The following is a 25,371-nucleotide window of genomic DNA, read 5'->3' as shown; positions in this document are numbered from 1 at the left end:
CAGCTGTTTCATGAAGTTCCTCTCTATAGTGTAATTATGAATGCCATTGTAAAACTTCATCCAGAATTGAGTAGCTGGTATAATGAAGGTCTTTCCAAGTGCAGCTCAATCTTGGATGAGGTTTTGCAATCCCATTTACGAAACAAATCGCACTATATGGAAGACATGTCTGTCATTCTTACCCATCTCTTCCCTTTACTCTCCTCTTTCTCTCTCTCTCCATCTCCCATATGCCACAGTTCGTCAGGATGAAAGAGCATACTTGTGTTCTTTCGCCCATTCTCTCTTCTGTTTCTTCCATTTCCTCTCTTGTCTGTCTCCTCTCCCTATCTCCAATGCTCCTGGGGGTCGTAAAACATCTCTTGGAGATCGTCTACACACACACACAAACACTCCGTCATCAACAACACCGTTGAAGAGTTGAGATGAATATACGAAGCAACAGCATATCAGTGAGGAGTTTCACATATTTGTTTTGGCATCCGCTACTGTTTTTATATATATATATAATTTTTTTGAGCGAGCTTCGAACCTTGGATGAGAATAACCCGTCATTTGTAATTCAAGTCTTCCCCTGTGCCTAGTAGTTCTGATGTATAAGACGCACGTACAGCAGTTGGGTATTTGTTGTTCAAACGTTTCGCCTATGCAGTAGGCTTCTTCAGTTTAACATGGAGAATGGATTGAAGTAACGAGGTAAAGATGATGTAATCAGTCCATTCAACCTTGTAGAAATAGTTTGAGGTGGTCAGTCCCTGGAGAAGAGTTCAACTCTTCTCCTGACTGAGGTTCTGACAACCTCAAACTATTTCTACAAGGTTGAATGGACTGATTACATCATCTTTACCTCGTCACTTCTACTGCCTTCAACCCATTCTCTCTATTTAATTGAAGAGGTCTACCACGTAGGCGAGACATTTCGACAATAAAAATACCCAACTGTTGCACATGCGTCTTAATCTTGACGGTATTTTATACCGTTTTCATTATCCCTGTTATTTTTATTATCTGTATTTTTGGTTTATGGTTGTTGATATTATTGTTGTTTTCCCTCAGCTTCACTTTCCTTCTACACCTTCCCCCCTTTTTTTTATTGCTTTACCCTTTTTTGTAATATTTTGTCACCTGTTTTCTCTTGCGAAAAACAGTATTGCTGCTTCCGTTTTCCCATTTTCTTTCTCCATATTTTTTACGATTTTTTTTAATCCTGCTGAATCGTACTTTCAGACTTTTTTTTATAAATGTTCTCACTATGGATTTAAACCTTTTTAAACCCAACCAGTGGTTTATTTTATTCATATATATGTATATATAAAACTCGGGTTGTTCTCACACAAGTTTGTCGTAGTCACACCCTTAAAAGCGTGTATCATAGAAAATGTAGTTCAACCCTTGAAGCGTGTATAGAAAACGTAGTGAAGCTTTTTTTTTAATTATTAATAACATGAATTTCTAACGGGAATACGCTATTGTAGTTAAGTTTTTCTTCGTTGCCAGTAATCCAAGTTTGCCTCGGTGAATACAAGTGTTGATTGTATTAAGTGTTTAAAGTTTGTGTTGACACCGTTGATACTCTTGAGAAATCAAGTGCTAATGTATTTATATTGTATCTTAGCCGTTATTACTGTTTAGTGGATGTTGGTATGGTGTATATAAGATGTATACTACGAGCCGTATTCAGTATAGATTATCCAGTTGTTACTGTATCTTGTTTATTGAGTAAAGAAATGTTGTGACGCCTACTCGAGGAATGATGCTCTTTTCTCTATTTAAAATAATCTGTCATTGGTAGTCGAAAAAAATATCTTGTTCTTTACCCCAGATAATTTTTTTTTCTCGTTTAACTGCCAGAGAATAATGGCATTATTTCTGTGTGGGAAAATTGAGGCAGTTGTAGCTTTGCTCCCACTCACAAAATGGTTAATTTAAAATCATGGAAATTCTTAGATAGGTTTGATAAATTGATATTATGTATTACGTTAATTTCAACAAATTTATGCTTGGCTGCTAGGTTAGTTGTGGTGGTGTATAACAAACTAGTAAATTATATAATAGCATAATTTTAAGTGTTTAATCGTTTTCTTTGGTGAATATTTAAGTTATCCCTGAAAAATCTGTTTACTGGTGATGTAAAAATGGCGTCATCTCTTGCAAATAAATCTTAATTTAACTCACTGATACCACATTAAAAAATCCTTTAAAATTTCGCCCTATACCTTCACGAGCTGATAAAAATAATGGAAACGTGAGCTTAGGAAAAAGTCAGAGTTAGTATTCAGCTATTGTAAACGAAAGTGTAAATATGGATTGCCCTGAATACGGCTCAAAATTGTGGTGCCTTAAATTTTATGTCGTCTTGAAATTTATTGTCCTTATGTATAAAATTTTTGTCCATTATTATGTACGTTTGACACACAGACATCTAACCTGGTGGCAAAAGATTAATGTATCCTGAAATACTCCTGTACTTTTCTCGGGGATTTCAGAAATACAGATTTATCTAGTGTGTAGAAGTGGATAGATTGAATAACTGTAGTGAAAGCTGTTAATTGCAATTACCACTTAAATGAGTGTGCTGGAACGTACGGAAATACACGCAGCTAGATGCTAATTGTTGCTGCTGCAATTAATTTTATTGTATTTGATACTGTTGCAGTTTAGATGCTTGTAATATGTTATTACAATACATAACATACTTTGAAAATAAAAGACTTGTAGATATCGTAAATCGTAAGAACTTATATCGTGCGAACTTATAACGGCTTCTTCTGGTTTCTGTTAGAGCTACGCTGCTTAGATTCTGATCCACGCTTCATTCAGTTCACTTCATTCCTTCATTCACATCAGACTGCCATGCAGCCTAGGTGGGGCATCTCATGTTGTGAATCATTGCAGGATATACACCATGTGTCTCGTGACGTACCTCATGCATTATGAATACGTATCATGTGGCTTACATCATGTGCTGTGCAACGAGAATCATGTATATCATACATTATTTATCATACATATAGAATACACCATAAATCTTGTAGCATACATTATGTATCGTACTTCATAGATCATACATCATCCAACAAACGTTACATATTACACATGATACATCATACATCAAGAATCATCATACACCACATATACATTATGTATACATCGCATGAAAGATATAAACCTTTCATCATATTGATGCATCATACACCAAAGATCATACCCTATACATTATGCATTTTGCAACATGGAGTAAACACCGGATATTAAAACGTTTGGCCGAACCACGACAGACTTTGAAAGACGCGTCGTTCAGCTGTGTCATGTTATCGTTCAAGGGTGTCGTGTATCAGGTCCTACAGAGGCGTGGTGGTGTTTTATCAGGAAAACGTTGAGAGGTTCTCCGGATGCGGATGCTGGTTATATGATGACCCTGTTAGTGGTACTTTTAGTCGTTGAGGCCTTTGGCTGTTTTACTGGACCCCTTTTCTGTAAGAAAAATACGTATCAAAATAAGAAATAATATTTGAGTTTCTGTTCATGAGTTTTAAGAGACTATGATAAAGCCTAGTATTTCTATACAAAGCTTGTACAGTGTACAAGCAGATTACATTGTATTCAGCATGCCACGTAATTACTGGGTACCTCAACCAGCATCTTATGTACAGGGATTTTGGTGAACTTCTTGCAGTGTTTGACATGAGAAACTTTTGTAGACTCCCCCCAATCATATCCCTTGCTCGTCTCTAGATCCAGTAATGAGTGATCTCTCTGAAGAAAGTCACACAGTCACTTGCAGACCTCACTTGTTGACTCATCCGACCACAAAGGCTGTCTTTACCACACTCAGGTTATCCAATGAACTGGGTAAAGTATCATCACGCACAACCTGGCTGTGGGAGAGAGGAATCCGGCCAGACCTTTCCTGGGAGTTTGACATCTCAGAATGAAAGTCTTCTCCTGCTTCTACTTGGACATTGCTAGTGCTTTGGACCGAGTATAGCACCAGGTACTCTTGGCAAAACTTCCAACACTGGGAGTCTGGCTCTGCACTACACCTCCTTAGTGATTATCTTCAAGTCTTATATAGACTCTTCTGAGTGGATCAGAGTCCATGAACCGCTCACTGGGTATCAATGTTCGACAGGAAGTGTGCTTGATTCATTATTGTGGAACGTCTACTTCAATGACATTTTTCACCTCGTCCTAGAATCCCATACCTATGCAGACGACTGTACTCTGGTATTTACTTATCCGTGAGAGGAATGCCAACTGCTCTCAATTGCATCAATCACCAGCTTACAGTTATATCAACCTGGGAAAAACATTAGCAGTTTACATTTGTTTCTGAAAAAAACACAGATGATCTCTAGGCACCATGATGTTATTACTGGAGCAGAGGTAAGAATGATTGGAAGAGTGTTAGAAAATGGAGGTAAGGTGGATAATCCATTTGTGAAATTTGACTCCAAACTGTTTATGAAGAATTATGTGGTAAATCTGGCAAGCAAGGCAGCCAAGAAGCTAACAGCATCTAAGGCGTATCTCGTACCTGCTCGACAGTAGAGGCTTACACCTTGAGTATGCTCCACTGTTTTTGATTGCCTGCCCCATCTCTCATCTACAGTTTCTTGACAGACCAGAAAATAGAGTCAGTCGGAGCAAGGCTATGTTTTCTTCTGTAGGACTTTATGGCAATCACAGTTGAGCGAGACATGGCACAGTAACGACACTTGAGCGAAACTCTATATATATATATATATATATATATATATATATATATATATATATATATATATATATATATATATATATATATATATATATATATATATATATATATATAATATACATATATACGTATGTACACATTATACATATATCACATATAAATCATCATGCTATTCACAAATCATCCTCTGTCTATCATACATCATACAAACAATATATAAATCATTCACAGCTTACCATACATACATTCCTGGATAATACAGTTCCATACAACTAAGTCAGTGTTGCCACAAGCAGATCTTTGTATTTATTTGTTCCTTCGTAGATCTATCTATATCGTCACTGTATTTCCCGTTAAGTGTTCATCCTTTTTTGGGGGTCTAACGAAGACTTCTGGGAAATGTATCGAGAATGTGCCACGTAGAGCCAATTAACATCTTAATTTGTTTCATAACATCATCGTGTGATATGTAATTATCAATGATATTTTGTGTTCGTCTATTTTACAACTGGAAAAAAAATTACCACCCGCTTGCGGCTAGATAGATATTGCTATTAATATTATTTGTAGCTTAATAATAATAATAATAATAATAATAATTTTGTACTTAGTATTTTTATTTTTATTTTTATGACTTTTTTCATATGTACTTTTTTTAGTTATAACTTTAAATTGACCCAAATTTGAAAAGAACTTCAAGTGCAGGTGAGTAAACAAAAGCCTATCAGCTGATTGATGCTACGACTCACGATCAGCTGATTGATGCTACGGCTCACGATCAGCTGATTGATGCTACGGCTCACGATCAGCTGATTGCTGCTGCGACTCACGATCAGCTGATTGATGCTGCGACTCACGATCACCTGATTGATGCTACGACTCACGATCACCTGATTGCTGCTACGACTGACGATCAGCTGATTACTGCTACGGCTCACGATCAGCTGATTGCTACACGACTCACGATCAGCTGATTGCTGCTACGTCTCACGATCAGCTGATTGCTGCTACGACTGACGATCAGTTGATTGCTGCTACGACTCACGATCAGCTGATTGCTGCTACGGTTCACGATCAGCTGATTGCTGGTACGTCTCACGATCAGCTGATTGCTGCTACGACTGACGATCAGCTGATTGCTGCTACGGTTCACGATCAGCTGATTGCTGCTATGTCTCACGATCAGCTGATTGCTGCTATGTCTCACGATCAGCTGATTGCTGCTACGACTGACGATCAGCTGATTGCTGCTACGGTTCACGATCAGCTGATTGCTGCTACGTCTCACGATCAGCTAATTGCTGCTACGACTCACGATCGGCTGATTGCTGCTACGACTCACGATCAGCTGATTGTTCCTACGACTCACGATCAGCTGATTGCTGCTACGGTTCACGATCAGCTGATTGCTGCTACGTCTCACGATCAGCTGATTGCTGTTACGACTCACGATCAGCTGATTGTTTCTACGACTCGCGATCAGCTGATTGTTCCTACGACTCACGATCAGCTGATTGCTGCTACGGCTCACGATCGGCTGAGTGCTACAAGGACTCACTATCAGCTGATTGCTGCTGCGACTCACGATCAGCTGATTGATGCTACGACTCACGATCACCTGATTGCTGCTACGACTGACGATCAGCTGATTACTGCTACGGCTCACGATCAGCTGATTGCTACACGACTCACGATCAGCTGATTGCTGCTACGTCTCACGATCAGCTGATTGCTGCTACGACTGACGATCAGTTGATTGCTGCTACGACTCACGATCAGCTGATTGCTGCTACGGTTCACGATCAGCTGATTGCTGCTACGTCTCACGATCAGCTGATTGCTGCTACGACTGACGATCAGCTGATTGCTGCTACGGTTCACGATCAGCTGATTGCTGCTACGTCTCACGATCAGCTGATTGCTGCTACGACTCACGATCAGCTGATTGCTGCTACGACTCACGATCAGCTGATTGTTCCTACGACTCACGATCAGCTGATTGCTGCTACGGTTCACGATCAGCTGATTGCTGCTACGTCTCACGATCAGCTGATTGCTGCTACGACTCACGATCAGCTGATTGTTTCTACGACTCACGATCAGCTGATTGTTCCTACGACTCACGATCAGCTGATTGCTGCTACGGCTCACGATCGGCTGAGTGCTACAAGGACTCACTATCAGCTGATTGATGCTACGACTCACGATCAGCTGATTGATGCTACGACTCACTATCAGCTGATTGTTGCTACGACTCACTATCAGCTGATTGATGCTACGACTCACTATCAGCTGATTGTTGCTACGACTCACGGTCAGCTGATTGATGCTACGACTCACTATCAGCTGATTGATGCTACGACTCACGATCAGCTGATTGCTGCTACGACTCACCTCTTATATTTGTAAACAGTGCCATTTATATTTGTCAGCCTTGAATTATTTAAACATATCACTGAAATGTTTATTATTATTATTATTATTATTATTATTATTATTATTATTATTATTATTATTATTAAAATATCTTACGATACCATGACTCTTATTTATATAAACATTTCGATTATATAACGAAAATATTGTTTATTCAGATATTCCTCACGATTAGTTTACGCAAAACACAATTAAACATCAAATAGGAATTGAAAGATGGAGGATTGTTTGGTCCTGGACCGTTAAGTTACTTGCTTCTTGATAATGTTCCAGGATCGGAGCGAAACACCCTCCTGTTTTAATTTCAAATTGTTTCAGCCACGGTAATATGACTTTTATTCTCCAGCAAGCATCAGTCATTCACCTTTTACGAATAGCTTATGTACAAAAAAAAAATATTTATTGAGATGGTCCAAACACCTTGGTTCACGTACCCGGCAGGACCTTGCTGGAGGACTGTTGAAGGCAGACGATAGCATCGTGTCCGAGGCTCGCTTGACGGATCCCACCGCCTGTGTAGTTAAGTCTGAGAAAGTCTATCCCATGGAAGTCGCAGAAGCCGAGATTAGAGGCAAAGAGAATGTTAAAGATGATGTCAAGGGAGGGATAAAGGGCCTTGGATTTTTCCATGGTGGATTTGCTGGTTCTGCTACTGGGCAAAGGAGAAGCGAAGTTCAGAGAGGTAACTGGAAAAGTGGAGAGAAAGGAGATAGGCTACTTAAGGACGAAACACAGAAGTTGGAGCTCACAGAGAGGGATGAGAAAGCGACACTGGAGAACTTAGAGAAGAGTAAAGTTTTGAAGACCTTCACAGACTCACCTTCTCAGTCCCGCGAACTTCCCGAAGACACAGATGCAAAGAAAAAAGTCAATGAGATCCAGTGGGAGGAAGAAGTTGATTTCTGGTCTCAGTGGGAGCAGCCCTTGACGACTGTGCAACCTGTAAGTGAGGTTTGTCCACAGAGTGACTGCGATACCCAGTGCAAGCAGAAGCTTCATGAGATCGAGCTTCCAGGTGGGGCTGAAGACTCCTCTGTTGAGATGCGTCAAGTTGACACCATCCAAGACAGAGCCTGGGAAGAGGATCGTTCTCTGAGTGGGGAGATGAGGCCGACAGGACTTGAAGCAACTGCGACAAAGCTGGAAACGGATACTAAACAAGATACAGATGTAAGAATGAATGTGGAGGAAGATGTGGCTGATAAAGCATGTGATAAAAAAGAGGAAAATTTTGACTTCTGGGCTGATCGCGAGACGTCGCCGCCAATAAGCAGACCAACATTCTCCTTTGGTTATATGGCCATGGGCGAAACCACGAAACCAGAAGAAAACATAAATGAAAGAAGCGAAGGTATAAATAACACAAATGAATCAAAAACAGATAACGATGAAAATTCAAACACTCAGGATAAAGCTCCTGGTGAAGTAAAAACGGAAACGCCAAAGAGAGACAAAAAGTTAAAGAATAAAGAGAGCTCTGCAATAAGTTGCATTAGAGATACAGATCTTTTAAAAGTAAATAAAAGAGGAAAGGCGAGAAGTCTGTCTCCACGGGGATCACTGGAGAGTGCCAAGATGCAAGACACTGACGAGGCACGAGGCACTCTCACAGATCCTGAGGAACTACCGCTGACGACGTCTACAACGGCTCTTGAAGCAGGCAGCAAAAACCGCAAGTTCGCCTCGAGAGTACTGAAGGAAAAAGAGAAACCACATTGTGGGGGAAACATCGCTGAGGAAAGAGACAGTGACCCACTGAGGACACAAGCAGCAAGCAAGAGACAAGAGGGAGCACCTACGGAGGTCCAGGAAAATAACTCACCATCTGCTGTGACGGACGCTGGGCCATCTCAGGTATCCCAAGCGCCTCCTGGAAATAATCCTGGAACTGTGGAAAGCGAGAAAAAGAATAACGTGAATGACAGGGAGACGTTTGATGATGATGGGTTCTGGATAGGACCTGAATTATCTCCACCATTACGACGTAAGCCGGTACTTACGATCCCTGACTCACAAGAATTTAACGCAAGTGTTGGTGAGGTGGACGTAACAGACGGGAAGATGACAAACTCAAGGGAAGAAATAAACACCAAGAGCCGAAACAATGTTAATGATAAGAAAGGGGATGAAGAGAAAGCTGGAAGAAGGATAAAAGAAGAAACTAAAATGGAAAAATCGGGCGATTTCTGGTCTATGAAGGACGAATCACTGTCACTACTAACAGCGGCGAGAGAGGCAGTGGAGGCAGCGAGGAGGCAGCGAGGAGAACCTCCAAGGATTGAGGTCACTGGAGAGGCGAAAGAAAATACTATAAAGGAGAAAGAGATGGACTCACTTAAACGAGGAGGAGGAAAAGGCGAGAATAACGAGGACAGTAAATACTCCTTGACACAGCCTGGTGACACTAACAACACTCTCGACCTCACACCAATGTCTGACACAGCTGTACTCAGTGCTGAGGTCAGGGAAACTGCAAACTCTCAGAAAAATGCAACAAATTGCAAAAAATCTGAAATTAAGAGAGGATTGCCAGCGAGAGAAGAAGATAGTGTAACTAAAAATGTCGAGAAAGTGGGATGGAGTATTAGAAAATTGGAAACCCAGAGACTGCAGTCTCTGAAAGCAGAAAGTCTGGTAGAGAATAGTGATGAGATCGATTCCTTGGCAGTCAAGAGACATTTAACTGTGGGAAGTGGGCAACCAGTGGTGCAGCCGGACGTTGCTCCTGGGCCAGAGGTGAACCAGCAGCTTTCTATTAATTCGACAGAAAGGAGCAAGGTCAGTGGAGATAAAACAGGATCCTGGAGTCAACCCAAGGATCAGAGTGTTAGCCACAGCAACATAAAGGTTAGTAACCCAGAGGTCAAGAATATGGCGCAGAAAACACACTCTGGCAGCACGCTGGCCAAGGGCAGTGGTAGAAAACTCACGTACACTCAACGTCGCGCACTTCTAGCCACACTTCAAGCGGAAAACAAGGAGATAAAGTCAAACGTAGATGTGAAAATGAATGAAATCAACGTCTCGGGAGGAAGAGACGTCGACTCTCCATCATTAGGGTTTGGAGTCCTGAGTGATGTGAAGGACACTTGTGATCTTCCAGATCAGGAGACCCGTGATGCTAGCGAGAAAGCGAAACCAAGTGAAGGAACAGCCAAGAGTGTAGTTCAGGAAGAAAGTTTGGCCAAGAACGGGAAGGAAACCCTCGGCGGGAAGGACAAGCAGAAGGATTTGACTAAAAAGAAGTCAGTGGAGCCACAGCAACACACGTTGAATTCATGTCTAGAGGTGGATCAGCACTCAGGAGCTGTTGAGGATGATACACTTGCAACACCTCAACGTTTAAATGAAGAATCAAAACCTTACAAAAAAATAGAAAACGAAGGAGGAGACTGGATTGCGATGTTTTTGGGAGAGAAGGAAATTTCTTCCCCACCACGACACCGGAAATCTTTATTTATTGTAGTCGAAGACGAACTGGAGAACTCCCTCAGGAAAAAAGACGCAGGCGGATCTCAATCCTGCATCCCACCAAAGGAAGAAAACCAATCTAGATCTGAGTCGACTTTTCCCTCTAGTGAAGGAAACCCTAAAGAATCCGAAAATAATCTTGAATCAACAGTTAAAAGGGGTGAAAATATTGAGAGGGAAGGAATGACAGTCAAGGACAGTAAAGCAGAGGAAGTACAAGTTGCTCTGAGTGACCCAGCATCTAACCAGACAAAAGTGGCAGTCATTAGTAATACAAACTCCAAAGAAATGAAATCACTCGAGGAAATTGATTTATGGGGAGATCGAGTAGAGACTTCTACCATAAGCTCAAGAAAGACTAGCAAACAAGAGGACTCCATTATTCGACCTTGTGACAAGGGCAAGTCTGATCCCCAGCCAACCTCTACAACAGTATGCCCATCAAAGAGTCTTCATAATTCAATTAAGAGTCCCGGTAAGGTTTTCTCAGCAGATAGCCGTCGAGATTCAGTAAGCCGTCCTCGGCTAACATACGAGGCTCTTGATCTTCCAGTCATGCAGAGATATTCCACCCAGGGACTACAAGCGTCCAGGAGTAAAGATATTACAGGATCTCTTCCTAGCTTAGCCTTAACAGCTGATGCTGAGAAGGTGATGCAGAAGTACAGACGCTTTCGAGTGCAACTGCCTCCTGACAATGAAGAAAAGGACGAGAATCTAGACGTGTGGTTTGACAGCGACGTGAGGCAGCCGTCACCAGTGAGAGTAATATGTTTCTTTGGCCAAATGGTAGACCCTTCGAGCAAAGCGCACTGTGGGAATATCAGCAGAAGAGTAGCCTTCTGTGACTCCAGGTCCAATGCTCGCCCGAGGACCAAAAGTGGAAGAAGCAGGTCCACACCCGCTAGGTCCGTGCATGGATGGTACTCGTGGACCACTGGGCGGTCCTCTCATTTAGGTGTAGAGGCAGCTAGAGCAGCTAAGTCCACCACAGACATCCAAAAAGAAGCAGAACTCCAGAGATCAGGTATAGGGAGCATGAACAAGAGGTACGAGGGTTGGGACCCTGCCAGACGAGTGATACCAGGAACTGGCAGTGATCTCCCGGTCCTAGAGAGCACAAGAGACGTCTCCCTCAGAGACGCTTCTTCAGCTGAGGGTAAAACTGAAAGCGTATCAGAGATGCAACAGAGAATGAAAGCTAAAGGAGTGAAGAAGAGTTCATTGCCTCTAGTAAGTAGGGATTCGGCCCCTCGACTGAAAGGAGGCACCGAGAAGGGCAAAGAACTTGTTCCTACTCCTTTGCCCAGTAAAAGACCCAGAAGAACGAGGGTAATGATGATTTGATAGAAATCATTCAGCCAGTCAGTCAGTATAGCGCCCATCACTATCTGCTACAGAGGCACCTGCCAAATTTCTTAGGACAGAATAACTTTAATAACTTTTGTTTCACGTGATCAAAATAAACTTTTCGGTGCAACTAATAAGCCCGCCTTCCCCTCTAATAAATCCCCCCTCCCAAAAAGAAAAATATAGATAGCATAATAATAATCTAGGAATGTTTAAGGTTTTTTAATGTTGAGCGATTCACCACTTAGTATGACGCCATCGTCTTGACGGGACGCGTGAATAATGTAAACAATGAACAAACAGCTTGTCTTAAAACCCATTCGCGAAACAGGAAATTTTCCGCTCCTCTGACTTTTTCTTTTCCTCTTAACATCCGCGTGAGGCTATCTGTTATATACTTCCATTGTGATGAATGGTTTGAAAAACCGACAAGTTGAAGATTGAGACACTTATGCAGCATATGGGAATCTTTATTCAGGAAACGTTTCGCCACACAGTGGCTTCATCAGTCCAATACAAAGAGGAAGGCGTAAGGAGAGGAGGAGAATGAGGTAATCAGTCCCTCAACCTGGAGTCGATGTGTTCAGTCCATCGACTCCAGGTTGAGGGACTGATTACCTCATTCTCCTCCTCTCCTTACGCCTTCCTCTTTGTATTGGACTGATGAAGCCACTGTGTGGCGAAACGTTTCCTGAATAAAGATTCCCATATGCTGCATAAGTGTCTCAATCTTCAACATATACTTCCACTGCTTTTTTTTTTCCACTGACGGACTCTCCCGCACCAACTTTATCAAACTCTCCGCTTTGCATTGAAACAAACTTTTCGCTTTTCTGTAACCCGTACTTACAAAGGCATTGTTTACAATTTGGCAAAAGCGTCTTTGTAGCAGGTATTTACTTTTTTTCAGTACATCAGTCGGCTTCCTGCGCAGTTCTGTGACCGTTGTACTCTAACATTATTACAATAGCTTCTAATTAAATTCGTCACGTTTATTTTCATTCTTAGCTAAATCACTTACAATTTCTTCTGTAATCGCTGTCTTATTTGTATATAGAAAGTAACTTGGAAAACTAAAACTCATAATAATAATCTGTGGTATTGGTGTAAGTGTAGGTGAATGTGTAGCGGCAGGTGTAACTTAGGTGCAGTTTGAGGCATAGGTGAAGGTACAACGATACTGGAAGAAGTAACACTAGTGAATGTACTTAGGGTATATTGGAGTGACCAGAAGGGTCCCAGGACCGAAACGTGTTCCATGAAGATATTGAGAGATTACGGTGCTTTAACTGTCATAACACTAAGTCCAAAGATCCCATTCATCCCCTTAAGTCCCCAGAAAAGCTAGAAAGACTGTGATGGGCACGACAGAAAGTGATACAATATTTCTTTGACAGTTAGAAATATTTTTAACGGAGAGAAGTGGGTGGAGTTCTCAGTCCCGTTTTCTGTTTAGCTTCCTGCAGGGGTTAACTCGTCTAAATCTAATAACATTACCTGTCCCAAATCTCATTCACATTAGGCAGTTTTTTTGTTTTAGTCTGTCAGTCGTGTGATTAACTGTGCATTTGTCTTAGTGTGTGTGAGTACTTAAGGGGCTGTGTGAGTACCTCTTAGGTTAGGCGAGTCCTTTAATAAGCTGCATGAGTACCAGTGAGTCAGTGTGAGTACTTGTATGGTAGTGTGAGTCATTATGAGGCAATCTGTGTAAGTACATATGAGGTCTTGTGAGTACTCACTAGTTTGTAAGAGTACATCTAAGGGTATTTTAGTTGAATCTCCCGTTCAAAACTTAGGGAGGATCGCCCATAACGTCTGTACATAACATTACTTATAAAGAAATCTCTACTTATATCTGTTTTTAATAGTACTTATATTCACCTGCCTTAATGCCATTTCTTAAACATAAAATATCTTCCAATTTACAGACAGTTTTTATTTTTTTTTATTTTCTGTTTCATGCTTTTTTCACCCCCCCCCCCTCTTTCTGGGATGAACTTTAAATAATATGCAATCTATATATATGTAATATTATTATTCGATTCTTAAATATTCACCTTTTACGAATAGTATATTATTTTGAAGGAGATTTTTCTTAATCTCCAATTTTCGTTTTTCACTTACATTAGTTTTTCTTAAATGCGCATCTGTAAGAGAATTATATATATATATATATATATATATATATATATATATATATATATATATATATATATATATATATATATATATATATATATATATATATAGTATAATTTTGTGTTTTTTATATTTGTATATAATGTTTATGAGACTGCTGGAAGCATTATCTTTTAAACACGTAATTTAAAATATTTTTTTTGGTGAGGATTACAATAGATATTGGCGGTACACGCTAATATTTTCTAATTACCATTTCATAAATATTCAGAATACTGTAAACAGCACTTATAAATATTCTTGATGAATAACTTTTAATAAATATTAAACCTCAGTTCTCCCAGGGCTTTTGTTATAGTTCTTTTAGTTAGTAACACAGCAATGTATTTAAAACACTAAATCCTATTTTTATATTTTCAAGAAGAACTTTGTAAATAAAGTCTTGTGGGAATTCTGACACCACAATTCTCACAGGAGCCTCATGGGACAATAGAGGACATTTGGAGCGAGAGAGACCTATCTCCACCCATAAAGAAGGCCAGAATCACAAGCATAGTTAAGGAGGAACAGACTTTGCAGAAAGCACAGGAAGGCTCTGTGACCACCGCTGAGGAGGCTGAACCTGGCCTCCCAGAGGAAGAAATTGATATCTGGGGGTCGCGAGGTTCTTCTCCACCATTGAGAATAAGACCTATTGGAGAAGCTGAGGCAGGAACTCCATCACCTGCCGAAGAAGCGGCTGGTGAAGAAATTGATATCTGGGGGTCGCAAGGTTCTTCTCCACCACTGAGAATAAGACCTACCGGAGAAGCCGAGGCAGGAACTCCATCACCTGCCGAAGAAGCGGCTGGTGAAGAAATTGATATTTGGGGGTCGCAAGGTTCTTCTCCACCATTGAGAATAAGACCTACCGGAGAAGCTGAGGCAGAAACTCCATCACCTGCCGAAGAAGCGGCTGGTGAGGAAGCTGAAGATGAATCTAAAGCAGAAAAACCCGAAGAGGTGGACATTTGGGGTCAACGAAACGTTTCACCTCCATTAAGGATAAGGCCCATCATAGAAACTACAGAAGCTACTCTTTCACCACCTTCACAAGGAAAAGCCATTGAAGAACCTGAAGTTCAGGCTGGAGCCGATGAAACAAAGCACGAAGTTCTTCAAGAAGATATTGATATCTGGGGCTCCAGAGACACTTCGCATCCACTAAGGACGAGACCTTTTATCGAAGTTGAAGAAGGTACTCCACCATCAGCCGAAGAAGCAGTTGCTGAAGATGAGGCCGAGGAAGAGCAAGACTCTGATGACTTTTGGGTTGCTGGAGACTCTCCACCACCTATTCGGAGGCTTAAAGTAGAGTTCGAGGAAGAGGAAGAAGTTGACAGGGATGAGACAAAGGAAACTTACCAGACAGACGACGGTGACGAAGATTTAGTTGAAAGGTGGTTTGGTGTGGAAGATTCTCACACGCGCGTCGTCGTTTTAGAATCGTTGCAAAAGACGGAGGAGGAAGATAGTTTTTGGAAATTGAAAGACACTTCTGTTCCTCCGAGGAGTGAGAAGCCAGCAACCGAATTTCATTATGAGGAGAGCACTGAAGAGAAGATTTTCGAAGAGGAGATTAGACAAGAAGAAGCCGGTATTTGGAGCTACAGCTCCAAACCACCCTTGAGACCCAGGAGAGCAGTGCCATTTATTGATGAAGAAGAAGATTACATTGATCGTGGTACCGATGAGGCTCCGCCAGAAGTAGCAGAAGAGTCAACAGACGAAGCCTTACTTGAAAGATGGTTTGATTCAGAAACCAAAGTTGTGTATAAGGTTGTGACAGAAGAGGCACATGAAGCACTTGATGAGGAGGAACATCTCTCTCCACGGCCAAAGAGACGCAAAAGTTTTAAAGATGAAGAATTACAAGATGTAGCTGAGGAAGAAGAGGAAAAAGAATTTGATATCTGGGGGTCAAGAGAGGCTTCACCACCACTAAGAAGACCTGTTGTAGAAGCTGAAAAAATTTCTTCACCACCTGCTGAAGAATTGGCTGTCAAAGAGTCTGGAGCTGAAGATACTCCTGCTGCAGGAAAAGAAGAAATTGAAGTCTGGGGGTCTAGAGATTCTTCACCGCTATTGAGAAGACTTGGTAAAAAAGTTAAAGAAACTCCCTCACCATCTGCTCAAGAAGGGATCACAGAAGAGCCAAAAGTTGACACTCATGTTGAAGAAGAAGAAATCGATATTTGGGGATCCAGAGATTCCTCACCACCATTGAGGAGACTTGTCGTACAGGTTGAAGAAACTCCTTCACCGCCTGATGAAGTCATTAAGGAGCCAGAAGTTGAAACTCCTGCTGCTGAAGAAGAAATTGATGTTTGGGGATCCAGAGATTCTTCACCACCATTGAGGAGACCTGTTGTACAGGCTGAAGAAACTCCTTCACCACCTGAAGAAGAGGCTATTGAAGACACAGCAGTTCAAGACACTCCTGCCGCTGAAGAAGAAATCGATGTCGGAAAGGCTGAAAAAACTACTTCACCTACTGAAATAGTGGATACAGGAGATCTTGTAGTTAAAGAAACTGAAGTTGCTGAAGCAGCAGAAGAATTCGATGTTTGGGGATCCAGAGAGTCTTCACCACCTTTGAGGAGACCTATTGTACAAGCTGAAGAAACTCCACTACTGGAAGAAGTCATTAAGGACCCAGAAGTGGAAACTCCTGCTGCTGAAGAAGAAATTGATGTTTGGGGATCCAGAGAATCTTCACCACCATTGAGGAGACCTGTTGTACAGGCTGAAGAAACTCCACTACTGGAAGAAGCCATTATGGAGCCAGAAGTGGAAACTCCTGCTGCTGAAGAAGAAATTGATGTTTGGGGATCCAGAGAGTCGTCCCCACCATTGAGGAGACCTGTTGTACAGGCTGAAGAAACTCCACTACTGGAAGAAGCCATTAAGGAGCCAGAAGTGGAAACTCCTGCTGCTGAAGAAGAAATTGATGTTTGGGGATCCAGAGAGTCTTCCCCACCATTGAGGAGACCTGTCATACAGGCTGAAGAAACTCCAGTACTGAAAGAAGCCATTAAGGAGCCAGAAGTTGAAACTCTTGCTGCTGAAGAAGAAATTGATGTTTGGGGATCCAGAGAATCTTCACCACCATTGAGGAGACCTGTTGTACAGGCTGAAGAAACTCCACTACTGGAAGAAGCCATTAAGGACCCAGAAGTGGAAACTCCTGCTGCTGAAGAAGAAATTGATGTTTGGGGATCCAGAGAATCTTCACCACCATTGAGGAGACCTGTTGTACAGGCTGAAGAAACTCCACTACTGGAAGAAGCCATTAAGGAGCCAGAAGTGGAAACTCCTGCTGCTGAAAAAGAAATTGATGTTTGGGGATCCAGAGAGTCTTCCCCACCATTGAGGAGACCTGTCATACAGGCTGAAGAAACTCCACTACTGGAAGAAGCCATTAAGGAGCAAGAAGTTGAAACTCCTGCTGCTGAAGAAGAAATTGATGTTTGGGGATCCAGAGAATCTTCACCACCACTGAGGAGACCTGTCACAAAAGTTGAAGAAACTCCTTCACCACCTGAAGAAGTTATTAAAGAGCCAGAAGCTGAAATTCCTGCTGCTGAAGAAGAAATTGATGTTTGGGGATCCAGAGAGTCTTCACCACCATTGAGGAGACCTATTGTACAGGCTGAAGAAACTCCACTACTGGAAGAAGCAATTAAGGAGCCAGAAGTTGAAACTCTTGCTGCTGAAGAAGAAACTGATGTTTGGGGATCCAGAGAATCTTCACCACCATTGAGGAGACCTGTCATACAGGCTGAAGAAACTCCAGTATTGGAAGAAGCCATTAAGGAGCCAGAAGTTGAAACTCTTGCTGCTGAAGAAGAAATTGATGTTTGGGGATCCAGAGAATCTTCACCACCATTGAGGAGACCTGTCATACAGGCTGAAGAAACTCCAGTATTGGAAGAAGCCATTAAGGAGCCAGAAGTTGAAACTCTTGCTGCTGAAGAAGAAATTGATGTTTGGGGATCCAGAGAATCTTCACCACCATTGAGGAGACATGTTGTACAGGCTGAAGAAATTCCACTACTGGAAAAAGCCATTAAGGAGCCAGAAGTTGAAACTCCTGTTGCTGAAGAAGAAATTGATGTTTGGGGATCCAGAGAGTTTTCGCCACCACTGAGGAGACCTGTTGTACAGGCTGAAGAAAGTCCACTACTGGAAGAAGCCATTAAGGAGCCAGAAGTTGAAACTCCTACTGCTGAAGAAGAAATTGATATTTGGGGATCCAGAGATTCTTCACCACCATTGAAGAGACCTGTGGTACAGGCTGAAGAAACTCCACTACTGGAAGAAGCCATTAAGGAGCCAGAAGTTGAAACTCCTGCTGCTGAAGAAGAAATTGATGTTTGGGGATCCAGAAAATCTTCACCACCATTGAGGAGACCTGTTGTACAGGCTGAAGAAAGTCCACTACTGGAAGAAGCCATTAAGGCGCCAGAAGTTGAAACTCCTGCTGCTGAAGAAGAAATCGATGTCTGGGTATCTAGAGATTCCTCGCCACCACTGAGCAGACTTGTCGTAAAAGTTGAAGAAGAGGCCATTCGAGAGCCAGGAGTTGAAGACACTTCTGCTGCTGAGACAGAAGAAATTGATGTTTGGGGATCTAGAGATTCTTCACCACCGTTGAGGAGACCTCTTACACAGGTTGAAGACACTCCTTCACTGCCTGCTGACGTAGCAGCTATAACGAAAACTGAGGCCGCTCCCTCTCACTTTACCGATGAATCCAAAGTCAAGAAAGTTGCAGATGCCAAAGAAGTTGAAGAAACTGATATTTTGGGGACAAGGGAGACATCACCGTCTGTGAGACCACATATAAAGGTTGAGGAATCTACTCCATCTCCTCCAGACACTGCTGCTGAGGATGCTGGTCTTCCCTCGGACTTCTGGTCTAGAAGAGAGTCTCTCCCGCTGAGACCAAAAATTATACCCGAGGCTGCAGTAGAGTCTACCGAAGCTAGAGAAACATCAGATGACGTTGTCCAGCTGTTTGAGGAGCTATTGAAAGAGAGCAAAGAACTTCTACCTGATGAAAGCGAAACTTTATCGGGAGACTTTTGGGCTGGCCGATCCATTTCGACGTACACTGACTCCAAACCCCTGGAGACTCCATCCGAAGTGGCAGAAGATGTAGACTTTTGGGCCAGAAGTGGAGACTCGTCGCCTCTTTTGAGGCCCAAGGTTGCGTCCGCCTCCCCAACGGAGGTTGCAGAGCATTCCCAGGATGTTTTCTTCCCAGAGAAAACTTCCGCCCTTCGATCACAGACTCTCACACCGGAAGAGGAAACAGACAAAGATAAGCAAGCTCAAGTGGTACCGCAGAAGTTGAGCGAACAATTGGTAATGTGTTGTTTGGGTCGGTTGGTTCACACACCTCAGAGGCTGCTGGGTGAAAGATGGCCGGGTCTCGACCAGCGGTTACCTCCCGACAGGTGTCAATCAGCGATTACCTGTCCACATCTGCTTTGTTTACATTGCTCTTCTATATATTATTTCCTTATATATATATATATATATATATATATATATATATATATATATATATATATATATATATATATATATATATATATATATAAACAGGCATTTTAAACATGGATTAAATAAACTTGGTACAGCTAAACCTTTAAAGATTTAAACAAATTTAAAATTTAAACATTAACCGAAAAATAGAACACCAGGTGATCGTGTACTGTCCATCTTTTATCAAAAAAATAGTAATTAATAAACTAGCTTAACAACCTCTATAAAACAAACTTCTAAAAACACACACCTAAAAACACAGCCAGACAGCAGCCTTTGGGGTCAGTGTGGGTGTTCGCTAGTAACCTTGTCTCCTGTCCCATCAAAGCTCAGTCATGTGAACAGCCATGCGGGTAGTCACGAGATCATTCGCATGATCAGTCACGCGATCATTTGCATGATCAGTCACGCGATCATTCGTATGTTCTGTCACGCGATCAGTGAGCAGGTTAATGGTTTCGGAGACGTCTCGTAGGAGCAACTCGTCCTCCTCTCACCTGAAAGGGTACCTCGTGAATTTGGTTTCAGTCCGAACAATAACTAGACGTCCAAAGATAGCCTCCAAAATGACGTTCAAGGGTTGCGTTCAAATATGACGTTCAAGGATAGCTTTCAAAGAGGGCGTCCAAAGATGGCGTTCAGAAATGGTGTCCTAAGATGACGCCCAAAGATGGCATCCAGAGATGACGTTCAGATATTCCAACCAAAGATGGCGTCCAACTATATCAATCAAAGATGGCGACTAAGTACACCAATCAAAGATGGCGACCAAGTACACCAATCAAAGATGGCGACCAAATACACCAATCAAAGATGGCGACCAAATACACCAAATCAAAGATGGCGGGTGAATGTTATGATTTAAGATGAGGTTCATAGATGGGAGCTTTGTATGATGGTCGAAGGTCTTAGTAAGTTTATTCAGGTACAGGTACACATAAACTCAAACAAATTATCATACGTAGCAACTTACGTGTAAATTGCTTAGGATAACCCCAAAAAGGTCAGACAGGTGGGGAGAAATAGAAATTGATAAAAGGTACATTTCTTGCCCTTGAGGAGAGTGTAGAGTGACGTGGTTGACTCTGCGTGGTGTGTCCTGTATACCGTTTAACGGCCGTTGCTTTTGTCTGTTGTTGCTGTCCATTCGTTGCAAAATAACGGATCTCAGCGCGCCCGGACAACTCCCCCCCCTCCCTCCCTCCCCCCCCGCTCTCCCCTATCTCCCACCCTCCTAATCCCCTATTTTCCTCCTTATAACACTCCCCATTCCTCTCAGTCCCTTCCCTCGTTTCCCATTTCTTCACTTTTCACTCCTTGTCCCATCCATCCCCTACCTCTCCATAACCCCCCCCCCTCTCGCCTTCCTTCACCGTTCATTCTTAATCCCATACCCCCACCAATTTTCACCTCCACTTCCCCCATCACTCTACTCCAGTTCCCCACCACTCCACCACCACTCCACCACTCAGATGCAGCGCCTTCATTTCTACTCACTTTCGGGGGGGGAGGGGGAGGGTGCGGTTATCTTTTCACTGTAGTTATCTTCTTACAGTGGTTATCGTGTTACTGTAATTATCTTTTAACAGTGATTATCTTGTCACTATAATTATCTTGTCACTGTAGTTATCTTGTCACTGTAGTTATATTGTCACTGTAGTTATCTTGTCACTGTAGTTATATTGTCACTGTAGTTATCTTGTCACTGTAGTTATCTTGTCACTGTAGTTATATTGTCACTGTAGTTATCTTGTCACTGTAGTTATATTGTCACTGTAGTTATCTTGTCACTGTAGTTATCTTGTCACTGTAGTTATATTGTCACTGTAGTTATCTTGTCACTGTAGTTATATTGTCACTGTAGTTAACTTGTCACTGTAGTTAACTTGTCACTGTAGTTATATTGTCACTGTAGTTATCTTGTCACTGTAGTTATCTTGTCACTGTAGTTATATTGTCACTGTAGTTATCTTGTCACCGTAGTTATCTTGTCACTGTAGTTATATTGTCACTGTAGTTATCTTGTCACTGTAGTTATATTGTCACTGTAGTTATCTTGTCACTGTAGTTATCTTGTCACTGTAGTTATATTGTCACTGTAGTTATATTGTCACTGTAGTTATATTGTCACTGTAGTTATCTTGTCACTGTAGTTATATTGTCACTGTAGTTATCTTGTCACTGTAGTTATCTTGTCACTGTAGTTATATTGTCACTGTAGTTATATTGTCACTGTAGTTATCTTGTCACTGTAGTTATCTTGTCACTGTAGTTATATTGTCACTGTAGTTATCTTGTCACTGTAGTTATATTGTCACTGTAGTTATCTTGTCACTGTAGTTATCTTGTCACTGTAGTTATATTGTCACTGTAGTTATCTTGTCACTGTAGTTATATTGTCACTGTAGTTAACTTGTCACTGTAGTTAACTTGTCACTGTAGTTATATTGTCACTGTAGTTATCTTGTCACTGTAGTTATCTTGTCACTGTAGTTATATTGTCACTGTAGTTATCTTGTCACCGTAGTTATCTTGTCACTGTAGTTATATTGTCACTGTAGTTATCTTGTCACTGTAGTTATATTGTCACTGTAGTTATCTTGTCACTGTAGTTATCTTGTCACTGTAGTTATATTGTCACTGTAGTTATATTGTCACTGTAGTTATATTGTCACTGTAGTTATCTTGTCACTGTAGTTATATTGTCACTGTAGTTATATTGTCACTGTAGTTATCTTGTCACTGTAGTTATCTTGTCACTGTAGTTATATTGTCACTGTAGTTATATTGTCACTGTAGTTATCTTGTCACTGTAGTTATCTTGTCACTGTAGTTATCTTGTCTGAAGGCAGCTGAGAGCCGACGAATCTGAAACAGACCGAATCTCACCTCAGAAAGTGGTCCCAAGACCACGAAATTCCTATACACTGAACCGTACTTTGTCTAAATGGTCCCCAAGACCACACAGGTCCCACAAACTGAGCTCTACTTTGTCTAAATGGTCCCAGGACCGCACAGGTCCCAGAAACTGAGCCCTACTTTGTATAAATGGTCCCAGGACCACACAGGTCCCAGAAACTAAGCCCTACTTTGTCTAAATGGTCCCAGGACCACACAGGTCCCAGAAACTAAGCCCTACTTTGTCTAAATGGTCCCAGGACCACACAGGTCCCACAAATTGAGCTCTACTTTGTCTAAATGGTCCCAGGACCACACAGGTCCCACAAACTGAGCTCTACTTTGTCTAAATGGTCCCAGGACCACACAGGTCCCACAAACTAAGATCTATTTTGTCTAAATGGTCCCAGGACCACACAGGTCCCACACATAGAACCCAGATTTAGCAAAACACTAATACACATAAGTCTTCCACCAATACTCGTTTATATTAACTCGATCTGGCGGTGTGATGATGGTGGAGGTCTGGTGGTGGTGGTGGTGGTGGTGGTGGACTGGTGGGGGTGGTGGTGACGGACTGGTGGTGATCTGGTGGTGCATCCTACTAAAACATACGTTTACGAAATAAAATGTACATCGAGAAATCACCATTGCACATAAAAAAGCGTTTTCGTTTAAAATCATTGAGTGCAAAGAAAAATAACTGATTGACGAAGGTGTAGAAGGAAGGAAGGTGGTGACTTCCGTGTGGTCGGGTGAACTTTAGCACTTCCCGAGGCTCTTTTCAATCGTGGTCCTAACAGATGATCTGTTTGGTAGTCGGTCCCTGTCTCTCCCTCCTTATATTTCCTCTCCTGTATAAGGCCACTGTCGCCCTCTGGCTTCCCAAACTGTATCCAGTACCCGGTGTCATCATTATATCGGTGGTCAGTGCGACGGTGTTTACTCAGTGCTTGGGGAATGGGATGTAGTCAGTTTGGATCCGAGAAAAGGGAAGGGTATCTCCACTTCCTTGCATCCAGAGCCCCTTTTCCAGCGAAATCCTGCTACCCGTAGCGCAAGTCTTACAGTAGTAAACGAGATGTAAACGGACTCTCTCATATCTACCCGGAGGTTGTTCCGGGGGTCAACGCCCCCGCGGCCTGGCTCCTGAACTGGGCCATACGAAGCCTCGGTATAAAATGTCGTAACTGTAACGTATCCTATTTGTATCATGTCGGGTCGAGTTTACATCAGGTCTTGTTTATACCAAGTCTTGTTTAGGTTCTCGTCTTGTTTACATCACGTCTTGTTTATGCCACATCATGTATTTACACATCTTAGTGAAACTACGTCTTGTGTTTACAACTTTACACCACATTTTGTTTACACCACGTCTTGTTTACATCACTTGTTTACACATCTTGTTTACATGACTTCGAGTTGTCTTCAGCAGAGTTGTTTACGTATTTTAGTGTGAAGCAGGAGGAGTGGACGGGCACAGATGAGTGTATATTCACCGCCATTATGCTAATTGACCTGACACAATATAATTCTGACTCACTGGTAGCTCTTGCGTCTATCAAATAAATTGCCGTGTTTTCCGGCATATAAGGCGCACGACAGAAGTGTCATAACGTTGTGCCTGGAGTATACCTGGAGGGGATTTCGGGGGGTCAGCGCCCCCTCGGCCCGGTCCTTGACTGGTTATCATATTCAAGGGCCAATTACTCCCTAACTTTGCACTAAAGTGTAGCCCAAAGCCTACCCTTCGGCATATAAGACGCAGGCTGATTTTCCAAGACTTTTTGTGGGAAAAAGGCGCGTCTTATACGCCGGAAAATAGGGTACTTCTTTCCGCAAAAGTTTACTTAGCATATCTAAACAACTTTTATGTTGGTCTGTATAATTTTTTTTAAAGTTCGACATTGTTTCGGTATATTTTTTTGAGTTTCTTATTTTTTTTTCCAACATCTATCAAAACTGTAGTCACAAATTCATGTTTTTTTAATATAGTAACTTAGATGATATACCTCCACACTACATTACCTTGTACCTCCACACTACATTACCTTGTACCTCCACACTACATTACCTTGTACCTCCACACTACATTACCTTGTACCTCCACACTACATTACCTTGTACCTCCACACTACATTACCTTGTACCTCCACACTACATTACCTTGTACCTCCACACTACATTACCTTGTACCTCCACACTACATTACCTTGTACCTCCACACTACATTACCTTGTACCTCCACACTACATTACCATGTACCTCCACACTACATTACCTTGTACCTCCACACTACATTACCTTGTACCTCCACACTACATTACCTCGTACCTCCACACTACATTACCTCGTACCTCCACACTACATTACCTCGTACCTCCACACTACATTACCTTGTACCTCCACACTACATTACCTTGTACCTCCACACTACATTACCTTGTACCTCCACACTACATTACCTCGTACCTCCACACTACATTACCTCGTACCTCCACACTACATTACCTTGTACCTCAACACTACATTACCTTGTACCTCCACACTACATTACCTTGTACCTCCACACTACATTACCTTGTACCTCCACACTACATTACCTTGTACCTTCACACTACATTACCTTGTACCTCCACACTACATTACCTTGTACCTCCACACTACATTACCTTGTACCTCCACACTACATTACCTTGTACCTCCACACTACATTACCTTGTACCTCCACACCACATTACCTTGTACCTCCACACTACATTACCTTG

At 42.0% G+C, this 25,371-nt stretch overlaps 1 protein-coding gene across 10 annotated transcripts in view; it reads left to right on the top strand.

Moving 5' to 3' along the window:
- Window positions 1-25,371, top strand: part of Obsc (Obscurin) — a gene marked incomplete at its 5' end in the record, with an annotated part of 440,143 nt that overhangs the window by 213,522 nt on the left and 201,250 nt on the right. For 7 of the 10 annotated variants that reach the window (XM_070082639.1, XM_070082644.1, XM_070082641.1 and 4 more), the window contains 2 exon segments: window positions 7,595-7,672; window positions 14,588-19,522. In XM_070082639.1, the coding sequence (XP_069938740.1) occupies window positions 7,595-7,672; window positions 14,588-19,522 (5,013 nt within the window). 10 annotated transcript variants of the gene reach the window in all.

This window comes from Cherax quadricarinatus, chromosome 7, assembly GCF_038502225.1.
Source record: "Cherax quadricarinatus isolate ZL_2023a chromosome 7, ASM3850222v1, whole genome shotgun sequence".
Lineage (NCBI taxonomy): Eukaryota > Metazoa > Arthropoda > Malacostraca > Decapoda > Parastacidae > Cherax > Cherax quadricarinatus.
Note: the sequence above shows the minus strand (reverse complement) of the source record. Positions and strands in the feature narration are given on the sequence as shown.